The following is a 21,917-nucleotide window of genomic DNA, read 5'->3' as shown; positions in this document are numbered from 1 at the left end:
TGAGTTTACAAACATGATCTGGAAACTGAGGATGAGGAAAACCGGGAGGCTGAGACATTTATACCACTTCAGAAATATTCCCATGAAGGAATGCATTTTGTATGTCAATTTGATGAATCGGCCAGCCATTGGACAGAGCAATTGATAGAACAATGCGTACCGTAGTAGGTTTGATCACAGGGCTGTAGGTTTCACCATAGTCAATGCCCGGTTGTTGATGAAATCCCTTAGCAACTAGCCTTGCTTTGTACCTTTCAATCGATCCATCAGCCTTCCGCTTTATCCGAAAAACCCATTTGCAGCCAATTATATTAGAAGCTAATTCAGGAGGAACCAGGGTCCAAGTCTGGTTCTGTAGTAAAGCATCAAATTCGGTGTTCATGGCAGCTCTCCAATTTTTATCCTTCACAGCTGTAGAGTGACAAGTAGGCTCAATCTCAACAGTAGAGGACTCGGCAAGCAGGGCTCTCGGGAGGGGGTACCGAACTCGACCATCTGTAAACTCTCTAGGCTTGGAGATGTTATTTCTAGCACGAGTAACCATGGGATGTGAAGAAGTAGGTGGAACTAAAGGAGGAGTTGAAGAAGCTGAAAAATCAGCTGGAAGTGGGGAATCAGCAGAGCTGGAAGATGCTGAAGAGAGGGAATGCAGTGATGGAGAGTGCAGAGAGGGAGAGGAAATTGGAGAGGAGGGCTCTAGGACTGGTTGTGGGAGCTGTGTTGCTGACTGTGGTAGGAGAATGGGCAGGGAGAGCTGGTGCCGAGTATTGCAAGAGTTTGACTCAAGGGAGGATGAGGGAGGAGTATATGGAAAAGTAGATTCATTGAAAATAACATCTCTTGAGATGTAGAGGCGATTTGTGGGCAAGTGGAGGCATTTGTAGCCTTTGTGAAGAGGACTATAGCCGAGGAATAAACAAGGGACAGAACGTGGCTGAAACTTGTTTGAATTATATGGACGTAAGTTGGGCCAACATAGACAACCAAAGGTGCGTAAGAAGGGATAATCCGGAGAACATTTGAAAAGTGTTTCAAATGGAGAATGATTTTGTAGAACTGTGGTAGGCATGCGATTGATTAGATAGCATGCAGTGGAAAAAGCATCATCCCAAAATTTGAAGGGTAAATGAGCATGAGAGAGTAGTGCTAGACCGGTTTCGACAATATGTCGATGTTTTCGTTCGATAGCACCATTTTGTTGGTGAGTATGTGGGCAAGACACACGATGCTGAATGCCAAGTTGCTTGAGTAGGTTATTGACAGGACGGTATTCACCACCCCAGTCGGATTGAATTGCTTTTATTTTGGTCATAAAGAACCGTTCAACATATAATTTAAAAGTGCAGAAAACTGAAAGAACATCACTCTTTAAGGATATTGGATAAAGCCAAGTATATTTGCTATAAGCATCAAGAAAGGAAACATAATACTTAGCACCAGACCTAGAGCTAACTGGGGCTGGTCCCCATACATCAATATAGATTAAATCAAGAGGACAATTTGCAGAACCGGAAGCTGAAGAAAAAGGGAGTTGCTTGCTTTTTGCACCAAGGCAGGCAGTGCAAACAGTGGAGTCATTTGGAGAAGCAACTGGAAGCTGAAAACGAGAAAGGACATGGCGGACAACCTTCAAGGTGGGATGGCCCAGCCGTGAGTGCCATTGAAAAGCAGAAACACGTTCACCCACCATGGCATGACGGGGATGTTTATTTGTGGGAAAAAATTGATAGAGTCCATGTTTATTCGGCCCGTGGAGGAGTTGTTTCCCCGTGCGACGGTCCTTTAAGAAAAAATGGGAAGGATGGAATTCAAAGAATGTATTAGTATCTTTGGTGAATTTCTGAACAGAGATGAGGTTCTTGGAAATTTGAGGAACATGCAGAATATCAAGGAGATCAAAATGAGAACTAGGAGTAGAGAGTCGAGTTGTACCAATGTGTTTGATTGAGAGCCCCTTACCGTTGCCAATACGGATTTGATCTGAGCCCAAGTAGTCTTCAGCCTTGATATTTAAATTGGCGAGATCAGATGTCAGATGGTGTGTAGCGCCAGAATCTGGGTACCAGTTCTGATCAGTGCTGCTGGATGGGGCAGAGAGATAGGCCTGAGCCTGAGAAGGCTGTTCTCGAGTGTATGCCTCATTGAACCTATTGTAACAATCCAAGGCAATGTGACCATAGCGGTTGCATACCTGACATAATGGTCGGTTGGAGGAGGATCCACGGCCAGATGAGGGTCCTCGGCCTCTGCCACGAAATGGCCTGGAAGTGCCAGAGAAGCCACGGCCAGAAGAATGATTACCGCGGGAACCACGCATGCCACGGTTTGAGTGTGGAGAAGAGTTGCCCCGGGAGGCAAAGTTTGCACCAGCAACAGAGAGATCAATAGAGGCTTGATGCTTCTCTAAGCGCATCTCATGAGAGAGGAGATGGCCGTAGATTTCATCCACAGAGAGTGGTTCGGCTCTGGTTGTAACAGAGGTTACAAACGGATCAAAGTCAGAGCCGAGTCCAGCTAGAAGGAAGGACACCTTCTCAAAGTCATTGAGAGGTTGACCTACGACAACAAGAGCATCACACAACGTCTGAAATGTGTGGAAGTAGTCAGCGATGGAGGAAGATCCTTTCTTAAGAGTCGCCAATTGATAATGCACCTGCATGGTGCGTGCCTTTGTCTGAGACGTAAAGAGGGTCTCCAAGGTCGTCCATGCTTCGCGGGAGGTGGCACAGCGAGTAACATGGGTCAGCATTTTTTCCGAAAGAGCTGAGTTAATAGCTCCGAGCAGCAGTTGATCTTGCATGCTCCAATGGAGGAAGGCCGGATTGGGAGACGTGGTTGAGACACCATCTTTGGTGGATGTCACAGTGGGAGGAGGGCAGGGTGTGGAACCATCAACATAACCAAATATGTTGCCGCCTTTGAGGTGTGGAACGATCTGAGGCAGCCAGACCGGATAGTTATCATTGGTGAGTTTGATAGGATTAAAATTGGTGAAGGTCACCAACGAAGGTGGTTGTGGAGGTGGGTTAGAGGCAGACATGACCGAAACTTGGGAAGGGAAAAAAAAAGAGAGGACGTGAGTCACTGTTGTGGCTCTGATACCATATAAAATATAAGGATTTGTGTTTGTGCTGCCTTACCAAATGTTGGTAGAGGCTGTTTGTATATATAGAGAAACTAGAACATAGTTACATGAGTTTAGGAGACTACAATTCTGATAGGAATGAAACACTACAATCTAATCTGAGTATTTGAATTCAAAATATTATCTTATCACTAGTTCCTATAATCTAGGTTTTATCTTCATCTTGAGAGCGCATAGAATTAGGAACTTTATCTCGAGAAGACATATCTAGCTGAGGGGTAGATATGTCTTTAACATGCCTAAATCTTTGAAAATTTTTATAAACTTTTTTTAAAAAAATAAACACATGGGTATTTTGGGAATTTTGATAGGATTTAACATAAAATTCTAACGAAGGACTGAGATTAAAACTTTTTGAAAAATGGATACCCTAAATTGAGACGTTTTAAAGTTTAGGTACTTTCTTTCAAAAATGGTGAAAGTTCAGGGGTTATAAATGAAGTTTTCCCTTATTATTATTATTATAAGTAATTCAATCTTATTAGAAAGTGCAGAGAGACGCAACTTAAGTACACGGGAAGCACACATGAGAGATACGCAACTAGGGAGAACAAGAAAACACAAATCCAAAAACACTAGGAAACATTGACTAGCCCACCATCGATTAGCATTTCGAATCTCCAAATCATACCTTTACTATTCTTGGTACTGTTTACAGTTACTGCTGCCAGCAACTTGGTGGCAGCTTTATTTATTTCTTTTCTTGTGTTATTTCAACTTGAAACCCTCGATAATCCTTCAACTATCCCTCCTAACCATAAAACTTTAATATCTTGAAACTTTAGCCCGTCTATTTTGATGAAAGAAACCCCGATTCCCGAATTGAAGGGCCATCTTTCATCACAAAAACTTAGAATCGGATTCTAGTGTCAGAAGGCCTGAATCACATTCTTATTTTATAGACGTTACTAGGATAATTAGAATAACAGCACCATACAGGACATACTTCACTTGTTATAGGTACAATTATCTAATAGATGTCGTTCACTAATTTTTTACTTTCTTGTTCGTTTCTTTCCTCTGATTAGGGACACTTTTGTATACTTCATGTGTACTAGGGTTGCGCCCCTCTGCGCTTTTTATTGAATTCTTACTCATCAAAACAAAATATTATCTAATAGATTTTTTTTTATTATTAGAAATCGAAATATGATTAAAAGCACAAAGCACCACCTAGGTACACGGAAAGTATACAAAAGAAATGCCTATCTAGGATTATCTGATAGATAAAGACTAGTTTATATCTTCAGCCAGGCTTTGTTAGGCAAATGGTTGTGGCGTTATGGAATTGAGAAGGAAGCTTGGTGGAGAAGTGCGGTAGACTCCAAGTTTGGCAGTTTATGGGGAGGTTGGTGCTCCTTAAAGCCTCCAGGTGCCTTTGGAGTTGGGTTGTGGAAGAACATCATGAAAGGGTGGGAGAAATTCTTAGGCCTTTCTAGAATTGAGGTGGGGGATGGGGGGCTAGGACCAAATTTTGGTATGATATGTGGTGTGGGGATTTAGTTCTTAAGGAAGCTTTTCCTATTTAATTTGGGATTGCTCATGCGAAGGATCAGTGGCGGACCTTGGCTTGTAAAAATGGAGGGGCCAAATTGAAAAGAAAAAAAATTGAGGGGGCAAAACCAAAAAATTGAAAAATTAAGGGGTAAAATTTTTAATTTTTTTTTTTTTTTTGGAAAAATATTTTTTTTAGGGAAAAATTTTGGGGCTTGGGGGGGCCAGGGCCCCCCCTAGCCTCCATGTAGGACCGCCACTGCGAAGGATGCTTCTGTTGCAGATAATTTGGAGCTCTTGGGTGATTCTAATCAGTGGAGCATGAGCTTTTCTAGAAAAGCGCATGACTGGAAAGTATATGTTGTTGCTTCTTTTTTCCAGGTGTTGATGTCAGAAGAGATAGAGAAGATAGGTTGTGGTGGGTCTCCTCCAAAAAAGGCTTGTTCACGGTCCGGTCTTTCTTTAGCTCTCTGGCTTGCTCTTTGGGGAGTCACTTTTCTTGAAAGAGTGTGTGGCGGACTCAGGCTCCTTCGCAGGTGGCTTTTTTGCGTGGTTGGCAGCTCTAGGTAAGATCCTTACAATGGAAAACCTCAAGAAAATGCATGTTATTTTGGTGGATAGATGTTGCATGTGCAAGCGTAACAGAGAATCGGTGGATCATCTTCTTCTTCACTGCGATGCGGCTTACGCTCTGTGGAGTGCTCTCTTTACTCATTTTGGTTTGTCTTGGGTTATGCCTAGGAGAGTCTTTGACTTGTTTGCTTGTTGGTGGACGTCTAGAAGGCCGAAGAGTGCTGCGATTTGGAAGATGGTGCCGACATGCATTATTTGGTGTGTTTAGAAGGAAATAAATATTAAGTGTTTTGAAGATTTGGAGAGGTCCTTGGAAGATAGTTTAGCTTCTTTTTTTCATACTTTGTATATTTGGACGGAGGCTTTTGTGTCTCCTTTATCACTTAGTTTTGGCAATTTTCTTGTTCGTTTTTCAATTTCTAGTTAGATGATTTCTCTTGTCTACTTCTGGTGTACTTAGGAGCGCCTTACACTTTTAATAAGACCAGTTTATTACTTATCAAAAAAAGTTTATATCTTCAGCCTAAAAACCAGCCAATTCATATAGTTTCTTTCCGTATTTATTCAAATTTCTTATAAGAAACATGGGAATAGATATACTTCCACTATAGGAAAGAGTACCGTCAACTGATGCCAACTTTAAAGAACATTTTTTTTTCTCAGTGGAGAACAATTAAGATTCAAACTATGCAAATCACACTGTAGTAGCAAAAACAGTTATACTTGTATCAATATGAATTACCTGCATCTTTCCTGCATTATCTCCCTCTCTATTGGGCCTAATAATCCTGTCCTCTGTGTTATTTTCATACCTCTGTCTCAAGGCAGAATACCTGTTTGTCAGAGAGAATCTCAGATGAGAGACCATAGTTATTTTAATGACTTGTGCAACTGAAGACATCAAGCATTTTGACATTGTAATGTGCAATAATGACAAGAAATGAAACCACTAAGGGGGAGAAATACATACCTTTTCATAACAATACAACGACCAAATCCACGATCTAAAGATGACTTGTTCATGACAATTGCATCCTCTATGTCATAGCCACTATAGCTCATCACAGCGACAGTGGCATTCTGCCCCGCTCCAAGCTTATCATATCCAACCTGAAAGAAAGGTAATTGGTTCACAGCCCATAATTGCCCGCAACACTCCAAAATAATGCATACCAACCAGCTCAATTGTTTTTGTTGTCAACAGAGGTCGTTGAGGATACACCAGTAGGTAAAGTAGTGTGTCCATCCGACATAACTACAAATCAAGAGATAGGGCTGTGTTAGCTTTACACACAACAGATTCATTACTATTAAAATTAAAATTTGTGAGCAATTATGCATGATCTACCTACACAAGAAAAAAAGGCCAAAACCAAAAACAAAGACTAGACTTTTTGGGAAGGGGCAAAGGTGTTTTGACTTGTCAACAAGGACAACACAAAGAAACAAATGTATCTGCTTTTGCCTAACAAATCATCTTGGAACAAATGTTTTACAAATTTACAACTTGAACCCAGAAAAGACCATTGGAAGGAATCAGTCATTGAAAGGGAAAATGAATAAAGAAGATCCATCACACAACGTCAACTGCAATACTTGTGACCGCCCTCAAAACTTTCATCTTTTAATTTTGGCTTCAAGTGAAGCAATTTTTAGTAGTTTTGAAATCAAAATGGTTATTCACCAAAAGCTATACACAAAAATTTTGCTGTTTTTTTTTTTTTTTTTTAGGATAAAAAACTCATTTCACTGATAAGCACTTGGGGGCGCAACATTGACGATTCTTGATTGATAGGTTGGTGGAACAATTCATGGTATCACATTGTACATCATAGCAACTTTTTAGGAACAACATGAATTTCTGTGTGCAATTCGAGCGTCAAAACTTACTCATTTAACTGAAAACCTAATTGATATTATCTTCAGTAAATCCATATACATGAATCTATATTTATATATGTACATGTATTTGCAGGCACTGTATACATATTGGCAAGCATTGAGACCAATTTATTTTGTGATTGGAATAGATCTAACATGACTGAAAAAGTATCAAAGCAGTATCCAACAGAACAACAAAGCTATCAGTAATTTCTTTATGAACAGAAGAAGCCTTACTTTCTAAAATTCAAAACCAACAACATGCTAAAAGGCAAAAGAAGGAACACTTGCACTCCGGCCAAAAAAAAATATGAAAAATTGACAGTATTAAATAAATCACTTGCCTGGTTATATGCAATATTTCCCATGGCTTGCTTCCCCATTGCACACTATCAAGATAAAGCACGTTATTTGAGTACATAAGTGTGAAATTTTCAGTTCATTGACATGCAAAATTTAAGATATCAATTATAGAAATGATGTATAGATTAAAAAATTAAAAATAAATAAATAAATAAAAAGGAAAAGAAAAAACACCTGATAAGTATTTCTAGGTGACTGATTATGATGAGGATATGGAATGAGCCCAGCGATAACACCTAAGATTGTCAAAGGCTCTATTTCAATATGTGTTGTTTCTAGTGTAGCCTCTCCCTCGTATAAAGCAATCTATGAAGCAAATAATAAACAATAAGAGGCATTGTCTATCAAGAATAGCAACACAGCAGCAAAGGAGTTTATTCGGAGTAACAAACCAAAGCATTGTTTTCCTCATTAACATCAAGATACTCAATCAACCCATCTCGTAAAAAATCATCAAACGTGCGGACTCCATCCTTCACAGAACAAAAAATTAAATCAGTTTCAAAATAACCATTTTTATTTAGGACAAGAGGCAGAAATTAGACTTACCATTAACTCCTTCATATGATGTTCTTTGATCCTTGATATGCCTTTGTCAGCAATAACAAGTGGACGACAAACTCGACCTCCATCAGAAGCAATATAAACACAATGCTGAAAAACATTTTTTTTTCCTCAAAGTGAGCTGTGCACTTATGATTATATATACTGGAAAACATTGCATGTTTTAGAGGGAAATAATAAATTACATAGATCGCTCCATTCACAATTAACAAATTGACCTAACTGATTATTAAAACCCAATCAAGACACAGATCAAAGTGAAAACAGCAAAATGAAACAAGATTATGACAGAACCAAAACATTCCTTCATTAGAGTGTCATCATATTCACTGTTTACACAATAAATTGAGAAAAAAAAGCTTCCAAGAATGCTAGATTTTCTGGAACAGATAATCAGTTACAGTAGTTTTGTTTTTACTTGACACTTTTCTTCTTGGGAACCAAAGTTTGTGGAGCAAGTGGTTATGAATTTGGGCTTGTTAGGCAAACTTCTCCATAACTCTTTTCACTTCTCAAACACTGAAAAATCTTCTCAAAACCAGTTAACCAAACGGATTTCTAGATGTGGCTCCCACCACAAACACATTTTTCAAAACAAACTACAAAATTCTTCTCAAAATTCAAAAAAAACTTATTAAAAAAAAAAAAAGAAGAAAAAAAAAACATATTTTTTTAAAAAAATAAATAACTTAATATCGTTAAAAAAAATTTGGTGGTGCTACTGCTGCTGCCCGGTGGTGGCGGCACTGCAACCATTGTGGCAGCACTACTTCTATTTGTTTTTTTTTTCATTTTTCTTTTAATTCATAAAAATATTTTTCAATTTTTAATTTTTACAAAACACTTCCAAAATTTTACCAAACCAATTTTCAAATTTTCTCAAATGTAGCACTCACCAAATCAATTCTCAATTTTTACCTTTTTCAAAACCCAAAACACTTCTCAAACCAAACAGGCCCAAAGCTTTTTACTCCCCCTCAAACACATGAATAACATATGCTTCTGTGATAAAAATATAAAAGAAATCACATAATACAACATAATCACACAACTTGGAAGAAGAATATAATGGCAGTTTCAAAAGAATTTACCTGCTTCTCATTGACAAACACACTTACAAACTCCCCAATTTTTCCAGCTCTCCGTAACTTTCTCATAGCAGAAGCAAATCTCTAAAAAAGAAATAAAAAATTAGAAGTAAGAAAGAAAAGTACTTATAAAGCTTCACCTCAAGGGAATACTGGTATACCTGTGGCCTCCGATGCTTGCCAAGGATCAGCCCATTAAATATAACTAGAAAGGAATTTTGTGTGTGAAGCTCTTCCCCAGATAGTAGTTCCAAGTCTTCAACGCCCAAACAGTAGCACTATCACAGCCAGTAATTAAGAATAAAATGGATATGCAACACAGACAAAAGGAGAAGTGTCTTTGAATATCTTCATATCAGATATATATATATATATAGTACATCAATGAAGCTGTGTGTGTGTGTGTGTGATATATGATATATATATATATATCATATAGTACATATCATATAGTACTATGCTAGAGATCATCACAGAAGCATCACAAATATTAAGGTAATATGGATAATATGACTGAAATACACAAAAACAACTAATAACAGCATAAGAGTCTCCCTAAAACTCGTGTTCACATTCCCCCATCTAAAGCCTATTAAACTTTTAGTAATTGAAACATACCAGAGAAATTAATGGGCCTTCCTCTTCATCAGTTGTAACATGAGTCATTAGTGCCAAGTTTTTTACCAGACCACAAGCTTCACCTTCTGGAGTATCACATGGGCAAAGCATTCCCCACTGTATCAAAAAAGACATAGCACAACACAAAATATTTGATTAAATAAATCAGTAAAAAAAATCTAAACAATTTAAGATGCAAAAGCGTATGCTAGCACACAACAATAATTTAGTCGTGAAAGCTTTTAAAGGCAGTGCAGACACTTCAAGCTTACCTGGCTAGGTTGCAAAGCTCGAGGTCCACTTACTTTCCTCGACTTCTCAAATTGGGGTGAGATTCTTGTCATGTGCCCCAAAGTCCCTATATAGGATAACCTAGATAGAGGCTGTCAATAGAGAATTTTCTATCAGTTCGTACAATTCGAATAATTTTTTTGATAGCCTATGAAAAACAAATACAAATAAAATTCGGTATGGATATAGCAAAATAGCTTCACAAAAATTTAGGAAAGGTTGTGGCAGGAAAAAGTTAATAACTGAATGTATATACATAACCAAAGTAATTCTTGACTAAGACATATATTAAGAAACACTACAAGCTTCAAAACATATAAAATACCAATCAGAAATTGCATTCAGGAGTAATGCCTATATTATCCCTCTTTCTAAATTTACTAAGATGCTCTCTTTGGTTGCCAAGGAACAACAACATAAAACCAAAGTTTCTGGTATCTTGACATGTCAATTGAACATAAACAAAGATTTTTTTCTTTTTATTTTCAACCGAACAAAACTTAAACTGAAAGAGAACAAACGAAAAAAAGATTAAGAAGACAGGAGAAGGGAATCTAAATCCATCAGCAACCAAATGGAGCTTGAAAAATAAAGTTAAGGAAATCTGACCCTTGGCAACCGCATGGCTTGAATGATTAAAAATTTGACAGTATTAATCTTGCTGATTTCTATTCTTGCTCTAGTCAGACACTCTCTTCCTTTTTCTTCTTCAATTTGAGCCCTAACATCTCTAGTTGAGAGGAAGAGAGAGAGAGAATCCAAGAACAGAGAGGAAGTAAGAGATGCAAGAAGAAATCAAAAGAGAGGAAATAGGGCATCAACCCAAGATCCTCCCTTTTAATTACCCACTTATTTTGACTAGTAAACATTTAAAATTAGCATCGTTACGCCCATTGAAAAATAAAGTACAAAGTCTGAACTCCAGACACGTACATCCACCATATCCAGGACATACCTACCATATTCGCTATATATCTGAGAACAATCTTACATTATTTAATGATTCAAAGATATTTGATATGTATCCCAAGCATAAATGTGTCATATACGATAAAGCACCGCCGTGCGAAAGGTGGTTTTTGAAGTATCAGAGCTTGATAGGAGGATGAAGGCATAAAAGCAAAATGAATACAAATGCAAATGATAGGATATAAACAACCTGTGTCATGCCCTTCCTCTCCATCCTGAACCGTTTGACATTGAAGTTACCAGTAGAAAGTGTCCTTTCTAGGCCAGCAGAAATACTGTCTCCAAGTATATACTACAAAACAAATCACAAAAAGAAAATGAAAAATTATCCCAAGAAGAATTCAGAAACTATTGGCATAAGATGGAAGGATAAAAACTGAGATCTCAATTCCAATTAGAAATAAGATAACCAACATCCAGTGAAGATGCAATTAGCATTTTAACAAAACTAAGATGGGACCAAAAGTTGAAATCAGGAACTGCTGTTAGATTATATAAATGTCACAGACATAACATTTCTCAGTAACGATGCAACCTGGTATTTTTTTTTATTAAATAATCGAGATATCATTAAAATTGTAAGGCACTCTCAGGTACACAAGAAGTATACTAAGAAAACACATAACTAGAAGGAGAAAAAAGAACAAGGAAATCATGATAACTAATTACCAAAGGATAAACAAAAGCTGCTATCAAAAAATACAAAGTATAGAAAAATAACGATAGTCTCAACCACATTTCTCTTTTACAGTCCTCAAAACTTGTGTCATTCATTTCCCTCTAGCAGTCCACCAACACGATGGGGACAAAATGTGGATGGAACGCGAATTCGAGGAAGATGAAATTCGGGGGGTAATATGGATTTTCAAAGGCGATAAGGCCCCTGGGCCTAATGGATTTACTATGGCATTTTTTCAACAGTGTTGGGAGGTCTTAAAGGCTGATATTATTGCGGTGTTAATAGAATTTCATAACAATGGAAATTTTGAGAAGAGTCTAAATGCTACTTTTGTTTCGCTAATTCCAAAGAAAGTCGGAGCGGTGGAAATTAAGGATTTTCGACCTATAAGTTTAATAGGTGGAATGTACAAAATCATTTCAAAGGTTTTGACAAACAGGTTGAAGTCAGTGTTGGGGAAGATTGTTTCTCATTCTCAATCTGCATTTATCAAGGGGAGACAAATCCTGGACTCTACATTGGTGGCTAATGAATGTGTGGATAGCCGGCTTCGATCTGGAACACCGGGTATTATTTGTAAATTGGATTTGGAAAAGGCATATGATCAAGTAAATTGGGAGTTTCTGCTTTATTTATTGGAGAGATGTGGTTTTGGGGAGAGATGGCGAGGCTGGATCGCTCATTGTATTTCAACTGTTTGTTTCTCTATCATTATCAATGGGTCGCCTTCAGGGTTTTTTAGTAGTTCACGAGGTCTACGACAAGGGGATCCTTTGTCTCCGCTTTTGTTTGTGTTGGTGATGGAGGCCTTAAGTTGGATGTTATCTGCAACGGTGGAAAGTGGGCGACTCTCTAGGTTCTCAGTGGGATCGAGATCTCAGGAAGCTATGATGGTGTCTCATTTATTATTTGCATATGATACATTGATCTTTTGTGACCTTAATGTTGAACAATTCCGAGATCTGAGATGTTTGCTACTATGTTTTGAAGCGGTTTCAGGGCTGAAAATCAACTTGTCTAAATCCAAGATTGTTCCTGTAATTGAGGTAGGGGATGTGGGGGAGTTGGCTAGCATTCTTGGGTGCGGTGTGGCTTCACTTCCTCTAAAGTATTTGGGTCTTCCATTATGTGCTAAGTATAAAGATTCTAATATTTGGAATAGCATTATCTAAGGGTGGGAGGTTAACATTAATTAATAATACTCTTTCGAATTTTCCTACATATTTTTTTGTCTCTCTTCCCTATTCCAGTGGGAGTGGCTAATTGTTTACTCGACCTGTACATGATTCGGAGGTGGAAGTGGTTACTAGATTTTTGAGATGTGTATTCTCTTAAAGTCAGGTGTACAGGAGATGATAAAATTTGTTGGATTCTAGCACGAAGAAATTCATTTGAAGTGAAGTCTTACTATAAGGTATTACTTAGTCCTATACAATCTTCTTTTATGAGGAAGAGTATTTAGAAAGTTAAGGTTCCCCCGAGAGTGGCTTTTTTTTGTGTGGACAGCGACTTTAGGGAAAATTCTAACTTTGGATAATTTACGAAATATGAATATTATTATGATGGAGTAGTGCTATACGTATAAGACTTGTGGAGAGCCCATCGATCATTTGTTCCTGCATTGTATGATTACTACAGAATTGTGGAGTACGATCTTGTAACTGTCTGGTGTTGTGTGGGTAATGCTGCAATTGGTGAAAGAGATGTCGGGGAGTTGGAGGGGGCAAAAGGGCAATCAGACGTTGATGCCAATTTGGCAAATGGCTCTGTTGTGTTTGATGTGATGTCTATGGAGGGAACGGAATGCACGCAGTTTTGAAGATCATGAGACTGGTTTGATTAATTTGAAGAAGTTGGTGATCCAAACTTTGTTTATGTGGAGAGTGAAGATACAGTCGATGTCCGAGTGTTTTTATTCTGATTTTCTAGATATGTGCTCTCTTTTCTCTTTGAATGAGGGGTATCATGTATACATCTAGTAAAGATCTTTCCTAGGGCTACAGACCAAACAAAAAAAGTCGTCCTTAAAGGAACCTTAGTGCACCAAACACTCTTATCCAAGGGAAACGAAAGCCATCATTGCGAACCAAAGACTGTAGAAGGACCCCCGGCAAGTTCCTTAACATTCTTTGATCTCGGTGAGTGCTAGGAAGGACCATCAACGAAGTCTGGCTTCCCCATCAATGTAAACATCTCCTCAACGAGGATTGGGTCCCGATGAGAAAGACCATCGACGTTGATCTCACCTGAAGGATCACTATACCACACCAAGTTGCCCTCCCCACATGGTAGTGGCCATTTGCAAGACTCCAGAACAGCCTTGCTTGGGCGACCCTCTAAATGACCACGGGTGGTGGGAAACCCGAGCTCTTCTTCACGCCTAAGCCCAATAAATTAGTTTTGGATTTATACTCATTGCTCTTGGTGATTGAGGCGGGCCCATCAAGGCCTTCCCCTTAAGGTCACGACCCGCATGGGCTACACGAGGCTTGGACGGGGCTGCTTTAGCAACAGGCTTCAACTTAGTAGCAACATAGCCGTGACCCAAGTCCAGCCAATCTAAACATCTAGCCACATTCTTAAAATTCACTTCAACGTCTCTATGAGAATGCACAGTTCGAGGCCTTCACCAGAAGTATATCTCTTAATCTCGGACAAGCTTTAGCAGCTGAAAACGTGGGACTACCTCCAGACCCAAACACTCCAAGCTGGCAATCAGTGTCTATCCCTTCAAGGCAAACATTTTGGAATTCCCAGGGACCTCTTCCCGATGTCCCCTCAGGACATACATTTTGGATTTCAACACCTCAGTGTACGGTCTCTTCAAGACATACATGTAAGAAGTACATGCTTTTAAAAAAACACATCTCACATGCAAGCGAAACTCTTAAAAAAGCATGTAAGAAGTACATGCTATTAAAAGAACATATGTTTCTCACATGCAAGTGACACATCACTTTTAGAAACTAGTTTGTAGTAAATTTCCTACAAAGAAATTTCTCTCCATGAAGTTTTAGCCTCCTGGAGGTCTTATAGCCTTGCCAGCTACACTTGAATTCGAAAATCCATGTATTTCAAAACAACTTGTCAAAGAAACAAAAACTTCTATCTCAATAAAATAATTTCCAGAACTTACTTGCAAAGTGTCAAATCGGCTAGACCTGCTAAGCCTCGCCAGGTTCATGTCCATCCTCTTCTTAGCTCCTTCAATCATCGACTTGAACAAATCCTACAATATATAAAAGACCAAGGGAAAAAAAGATCTGAGAGAAAATTAATAAAAGATCACAAAGTGTGTGTCTGTCATATTTCCAGCTAGGAGTACGAATCTGAATAATGGTACCTCAAAGAGCAGAGAAATTAACTGGCCAGACAACTCCAACCGCTTGTTTCCCACATAATCCTACAAAAGGAAAGATAATCTGTTTAGGATGTACTCAAACACCTACACGCTATTCATAGATATATTAGCATTACATTCTATCCCAAACAAGCAGTGACCAGAGGCGTGAGAAGCGCCATTGATGTTTCTGATCATCCTAAAAACAATTTAATATCATTAATTTTACACTTAAAAATATATTCTTTTAAAAATCTACTCAGACCACTGATCCACTGGTTGAACTGGTAATACTGAAAAGTTACAAGTCTGATAACGACGCTTATCACCTAAGGGACCAAAAAAAAAGGTTCACTTAGTTTTGGAATGGAATGGATTACCTTGTCATCCATTGCATCCTTATTCAGAATTGCATCTATCATGCGTCTTAACATTACCGCAACATATATACATTTTGCCCGAAAATTATCCTGACGCACCTAGAAAGAAAACAAAACAAAAATAATAAAAAAATATATACATAAAGCAAAAGAAAGAGAGAAGAAAAGGTGTAACCAAAAAAAAAACACACACTTACTGGAACATTAGCGAGAAATATATATCGAAGGATCGATAAACCTTTACCTTCCTATAAAAAAAAAAAATCAAGAGTAATTGGAGTTATAATTATCAAAGTGAAAAGAAAAATGGCTGCAGTTGAAAAGAAATCTATCATACACACAAATACATACATATACATATACATATATACATACATACATGTGTGTGTGTGTGTGTGTGTGTTTGTTTGTTCATATGTGCATTCTATTATACGTAGCTATACAGACATACACCAAGAAAAGTGCATAGTACACACACATACACACATATATAAGAGAGAATACCTTTTCTGATGAAGCACCGGAATACGTGGACTTCTTCACCTGCAAAAAGAAGATTATTTGGACATTAAGAAATGCATTACAACCATTGATCACAATAAGATAAAAAAAATAAAAATAAACCCATTTTTACTATAGTAGTTTCCTAGATACTCAGAAAATTTTAAAGACACTGATGCTAGTTCATTTTGAAAAGGTTGATAACTCAGAAACACACAGCAAATTCAAATGGATTTGGGACAAGAAAGAAGTACCCCGACAATTTTTATAAAGTTCTCATCAATCTAACCCCGGGTAATAATTAAAATGGTAACGTTAAAATATTTGTGTTTGTTGTGATGTGTCAAATAAACATAGCCACCGGCTCATCTTGCGCGAACACGTCCCTAGAACATCCAAATTTGGAAAGTTATGCACTTCATGATCGACAAGTCTAGAGAGTGTTAAACATTGCCTCGTGTAATTGAACTTTCTAGAATTAGGCTAGTCTAAAAAAGAATGAATTCAGTGCAGGAGTGCCCATGGTACTTAGCAACGAAGAATCAAAATTACATCAGGACCTTGAGACAAAATCTGAAAAGCAGCAGTTTTAACAAGACTGCATGGTAGATTGTTTCAAAACCACATTCAAATATTTTCTAGATTCCACTATAGGCCCCAAAAGCATGAATTTGTCTCATTGAAAATATATATTAAAAAAAAATTAAAAATAGTGATTGCCACTTAGAAAGCAATGAATATGTAGAAAGATGAGAATTAGAGGCCCTTTCATTCCCCCACGTGAAGCTCAGCTATTAAGTTAAAATGGCACAGGTGAGCATTTGACTTTGTTGACAGCGTGTGAATTTTCCTTGCAATTCATCTATAAAATGTGCATATCGGATTCTCAAAATTCCTCACTAGACCTGAAGCTCCAATAAACCTAACCAGATGTCCAACCACCAGGAAAAAGTAAAAAAAGACAAGAATCTGGCCAAAACTTTCAACCATTGAGGAGTCTAAATTGCCACAGACCAGGCAATTTTTATTGTCAAATTAATATCTTAGAATTCGCAATGAGAACCATGAGAAGCTTCTTTTTCCAGAAAGGAAGATCAGGGATCAAACAACAGGAAAAATGGTACGAACAATAGCATGTCAAATTATGATATAAGAACAGTGTTGGGTCCAAATAATGCAATAATGAACTCTAGAATAATAAAATTATGTTTTAACATCTGCAGTCCACTTTAAGTTATAAAAATCAAGGACTAAACTGCCACAATCTTGAAGTAAATTGCACTGAATATAAAGCAGTAACTTACCCATGACTCAATTAGCTCTAAGGCTTGCTGTTTTGTGTATACACCATGCTTTGCACATTCCTAATAGTTGTGCAACATACTCAAAAGTTGAGATTAACAAGGAAAATTAAACGAATTAAAAAGAAGAGGTCTGCAGGCTCGACATACAGAAACAACAAGGTCAGAAACAAATATTGCAATGCCAACTCTCAACATATACATCAGAAATTAATCAACTGCCAAAACATTTTACAGTAACTCATAGAAAAAGTAGATATCTCATTTTCAATATCAGTTATACAGATTTAAAAATAAAAAATAAAAAATCTCTTGTTTACTTTTTGGATACATGCCATGACAAACTTGCCATCCTAAACTTTGTTGGGCACTGAGGCATCTTTATTTGATAAATAAAAACTAAAGAAGAATATATATATATATACACACCTAAAAGATTGAAGGGTGGTTAATAATATTCCATCCCATTAAATCTTGTGGATAGTAGATCCATGAAACGATAGAAACAAAAATGCAAACTGCTCGTATTCCTTCCCACAAAGGTATATAGCATAATCTGACCATGTCACTGCAGCTATGTACAAAGGAGAATATTAAGAAAAAGAGATTTCTGAGGATCTACCCTACCCACCTTGAGGTCCAAAGACATCCTAACTCTACTATAGGTGCTAAAGAGAAGAAGAAGCGACCCCCCCCCCCCCCCCCCCCCCAAAAAAAAAAAAAGGAAAAAAAAAAAAAAGGAACAAAACCTACAGTGCAATTGAAATATGGTGAGGTTGCATTGTGTCTCCCGGATGGGGATTCTCCTTCCCCTTTTGGTATCTATTCCCCTGTCGTGTTGGGAGATTCCAGGTTCTCAGATTGGGCTCTGTATTGAGTTAAGGATATATGTCATGTGGTGGGGATCTCGTGTGTGGGTCAGGAGAAGACTTTGGCTCTCTTGACAGCCATCGAAAAGGAAGATCGTCGGGAGGAAGTGGATTCACTCTCTAGCTCCAAAGGCTACATGAAGCTAAAGAACTTAGAATGCACCATTAACTATGATGCTAAAGGAGTGTCTTCTAGTCGTGGAAAGAGCAAGGCTCACGCCTTTTAGCGTTGAGCGCTTTGTGTGGCCTTTAGGTGGTGTTTGGTGGGTTGGGTTTGAGGGCTACATGTGGGGTAGGGGCGCCTTGAGGTTTTGCTCGTTTTAGTTTGGTGTTTCTTGTTGTATACTTCCTATATACGTAGGGGAGTCTTTCGCTTTTTATAAAACTTTCGTATACTTATCAACAACAAAAAAAATCCCAATCCATCTTGGGGGGCCAAATACCTCCTATATATACTATAGGTAGGCTTGGCAAAACGGATTGACAAGTCAACCCGTCGGATTGGAGTGTCAATGCGTTAGGCTAATCTAATAAAAAAAATGTATCATAAACATGTCGTAAACATGTCATAAACGGGTTGACGGTTCATAAACGTGTCATAAACAGATTGGTGGGTCATAAACGGATTATAGCCTAAACCCAAACCCTATATATTCGTGTCGTGTTCATGTCGGATTCGCGGGTCGTGTCAAAATTGCCAACCCTAACTATAGGTGCCAAAGAAGAATGAAAAGAAGCCAAAGAGAAAGACAAAAAGAAACATAACCTCCGGTACAACGGAAGTAATAAAATCACATTGAGATCCTACCTGCACGACTTTGTGCTAATGTCCTTCCAAACAAAGACCAACTTAAATACCAAACATCCCAAACCTTTAAAAAAAACAAGTATCAAAGTATCCATACAATTATAATTGTCTAATATGTAGGATCTATTTTGTTAAATATCATGTTGGCTTTGCAGATCTTCAAGAATGTCTAACAAGGTGTTCGTGGGTCGCGATAGTAGCTCGCGTAGGGGCGTCTACAGGTGGGTCTTGTGATTGTGTGGCTCCTTTCCGTCGAAAATGTGATCGTCCTCTGGGTCTGCCGCTTGGGTTCCGGGTGTTTTTTGAGATGGAGATTAGTTTTACCGTGGAGTCGAAGACATTTGTCTTCTCGGTTCTGGATGGGGCGTCGACGATGAGGGTGGGGGAGAAGAGAAAAAGTTTCTCCGGCGTAATTTTCATCAGTCCCTCGTGCTCTGAGTGGTTGGCTTCGACGTTGGAGTCACTTGTGGGTTTTCCGGAAGATCAAGCTTTCATCAAATCTTTCAGGGAAGGTTCGAGAGTTCTGATGGCTCGGAGAGGGTGTAACCAAGCCGGCCGTTTCTTAGAGGCAGCTTCTTTCCGGATGGGTGGTCGGAAAGGGTTTATCCTGATTCCTGAGGGACGTGGAGGGTAGGGATGGATCAAATTCTCCGACGAGCTGAGGAAGTCCGCTGTTTTTTTCTCTGCTTCTGTGGGCGGGGGGACTGGGTCCTTGCATGAACTGGTGGAAAATAAGGGGAAGGAAGTTGAGGTTTGGCCGGGTTTGGTTCCCTTTTCGAAGGGGCCCTCCTTTGTGGAGGTGTTGAAGGCAGACTCGGTCGATGTCGTGAAGAAGGGACCTATCATGGGGGGTAATTTTTCCGGGAGTAAGGTCGTGCCAGTGGTTCACTGTGAGCTTGATTTTCTTCCGGCGGCGAGGGTGTTAGATGCAGATCTGAGGACAGCGTTGGACTGTTCTACTTTGGAGCCGTTCGATCCTTTGGGTAAGGAACAGCATCGCCGTCCGCTGGGTAAGTCTTATCGTCCACGTGCGAGTTTGAAATTTGAAATTTCAAAGTTGCGCACGTGGAGTAAGCAGGTCATAGGGTTCAACATGGATTTGGGCCGGGCTATTAACAAGCTACTGGGTCGTCTTGCAAGGAATGGACTGAGTCGGAAAGGTTTGCGCTTAGGATGCTTCATGCCGAAACCTAGTTCTTCACGGTCGTCGTTGCCGGAGACGACTTCGGTGGATTCTTCTGGGCTGTGCAATCTCGTTTCGACGGAGTTGGTGGTTCCCAGTGGGGACCTTTTGAGCGGAGACTGTTCTGGGGGTGGGTCGTCTAAGGTTGAGTCGGCTACTGCGTTCGTCTTTCCACTGCCGAGTGCGGATTTGCCGTCGCCGGCGACCTTAGCTGTTCCTCCGGCGTCGTCTGGGTCTTTGAGTGGTGAAAAGCTCTCTGGTTTTCCTTCTCTCTCAGGAGCCACTGAGCTGGGGAAGAAGCTTCGATCTTCCTCCTCCCCCTTCTTGCTAAGCAGTCCTTTTAAGTATTACTACAGGAGGGCTAGGGAGATCAGGGCAGGGCAGAATGTGGTATGGAATGATGGGTTGTTAGCTGACTCGTTGGTAGCCTCAAAGCTGTCCGCAGATCCTATTCCTTTTAAGGAAACGGGTGGAGAGTCTCATGCGATAAAGAAGATCCAGACCCCAGCTAATCAGGGGCTTTTTAGGAAGGGTTTCCTCAATCTCCCCCCGATTGTTTCTGTCCCTCACGTTTTGCGGCGTGAGGTTAAGGACGTTGGGGCGGTTGGTCCTTCCTCTCCTCTGAGTGGCTGCATCTTTCCATGTTCCATTGAGGGAAATGGTTTCTCCCAATCTCAGAGTTGGCCCATCGATTTTGATCATAACGGGGAGATTGTAGTTTGGGAGGAGGAGGAAGAAGATTATTGGGATGGTTTGCCCTTGGATTGGGCACTGGAAGGGGCTTTTGGGGAGGAGGCCTTGGCAATTAGGGATGCCATGGAAGAAGAGTTTCAGCGGGAGAAAATGATTGCGCGCCAAAAGTCTAAAGGAAAAAGGGAGCTTCTAAACCTACATAGTTCCATTAATTATGGTGATGCGAAAGATCACTCTAGGAGGAGAAAAGGAAAGGCACACTTGTAGTAGGTTTGTGTGCTGTGGTGGGTGGTGGGCTGCCTTGTTCTTTGTTGGGTTTGTTCTTTGGTGGGGGGTGGATTGTTTTGGTTCTTGTTGGTTTTTATGGGCTTTTGTGGGTTAGCTTTGGTTTCTCCTTGTATACTGCCTGTGTACCTAGGGGCGCCTTACGCTTTCATTAATAAAGTCTTTCTTACTTATCAAAAAAAAAAAAAAAGAATGTCTAACATCAGCTGTCAGCAATCTGACTGGACCAACTAAACTTCATGGGTTAACAAGGATCGGCAATGTGATCCAGCTAGGCGACAAAGAGTAAAGAAGCAAATGAATGCAATACTTGCAACGTGCCTCAAATCTAAGATGCGACATATTTTAATGAAAAATTGAAACCAAGTCTTTAAACAATCAAACACTGGACTATCCCACATAACCCAAAAATCTAGTGTATACTAGACTCCGGTGGTAATGGGTTCCATTTTAGATTAAATAGAATTGCAGACCTCTTTTACATTTCATGAATTATTAGAACCCATTAAGTAATCAAGATATGCAATAGAAACTTCATTGCAACAGAACGAATCACGAAAGCAGTTCTCACTGCCAAATCCCAAACAGTTCGGACATGATCATATTTTTTACGATTGTCAGTTAAATTTCTTGGAGAATATCTGAAATTTGCAACAAATAAATTTATTGCAGATTTTAAATCCTTCACCATATGCTTACCTCAATAGATGGCAAAAGTAGGACACTATATCGAGGATCTCTTCCAACCATCTGTACAACTTCTTGATCACTCTCCATTCCCATAGCCTTCATGACTACCATTATAGGAACCTGCAGATAATTTTGAATAATTTTAAATTACCAAAGCCTAATCTTATAACAACAATGAAAAAAAGAGAGAAGCAAAAAGCCA

The 21,917-nt window shown here is 39.2% G+C and overlaps 1 protein-coding gene across 1 annotated transcript in view; it reads right to left on the bottom strand.

The window, feature by feature from the left end:
* Window positions 1-21,917, bottom strand: part of LOC133880044 (DNA-directed RNA polymerase III subunit 2) — a 49,829-nt gene that overhangs the window by 12,986 nt on the left and 14,926 nt on the right. Inside the window, exons 10-28 of the mRNA XM_062318909.1 lie at window positions 21,725-21,835; window positions 17,191-17,250; window positions 15,890-15,928; window positions 15,583-15,633; window positions 15,386-15,484; window positions 15,009-15,068; window positions 14,802-14,894; window positions 11,177-11,278; window positions 9,999-10,109; window positions 9,727-9,843; window positions 9,270-9,386; window positions 9,112-9,192; window positions 8,006-8,110; window positions 7,849-7,929; window positions 7,631-7,762; window positions 7,438-7,482; window positions 6,390-6,467; window positions 6,183-6,322; window positions 5,955-6,045 (exon numbers count right to left, since the gene is read on the bottom strand). Of these exons, the coding sequence (XP_062174893.1) occupies window positions 5,955-6,045; window positions 6,183-6,322; window positions 6,390-6,467; window positions 7,438-7,482; window positions 7,631-7,762; window positions 7,849-7,929; window positions 8,006-8,110; window positions 9,112-9,192; window positions 9,270-9,386; window positions 9,727-9,843; window positions 9,999-10,109; window positions 11,177-11,278; window positions 14,802-14,894; window positions 15,009-15,068; window positions 15,386-15,484; window positions 15,583-15,633; window positions 15,890-15,928; window positions 17,191-17,250; window positions 21,725-21,835 (1,713 nt within the window). The remainder of the gene's footprint in view (window positions 1-5,954; window positions 6,046-6,182; window positions 6,323-6,389; window positions 6,468-7,437; window positions 7,483-7,630; window positions 7,763-7,848; window positions 7,930-8,005; window positions 8,111-9,111; window positions 9,193-9,269; window positions 9,387-9,726; window positions 9,844-9,998; window positions 10,110-11,176; window positions 11,279-14,801; window positions 14,895-15,008; window positions 15,069-15,385; window positions 15,485-15,582; window positions 15,634-15,889; window positions 15,929-17,190; window positions 17,251-21,724; window positions 21,836-21,917) is intronic.

This window comes from Alnus glutinosa, chromosome 10 (assembly GCF_958979055.1).
Source record: "Alnus glutinosa chromosome 10, dhAlnGlut1.1, whole genome shotgun sequence".
NCBI lineage: Eukaryota > Viridiplantae > Streptophyta > Magnoliopsida > Fagales > Betulaceae > Alnus > Alnus glutinosa.
The sequence above is the reverse complement of the archived record's forward strand: the minus strand, read 5'-3'. Positions and strand labels throughout refer to the sequence as shown.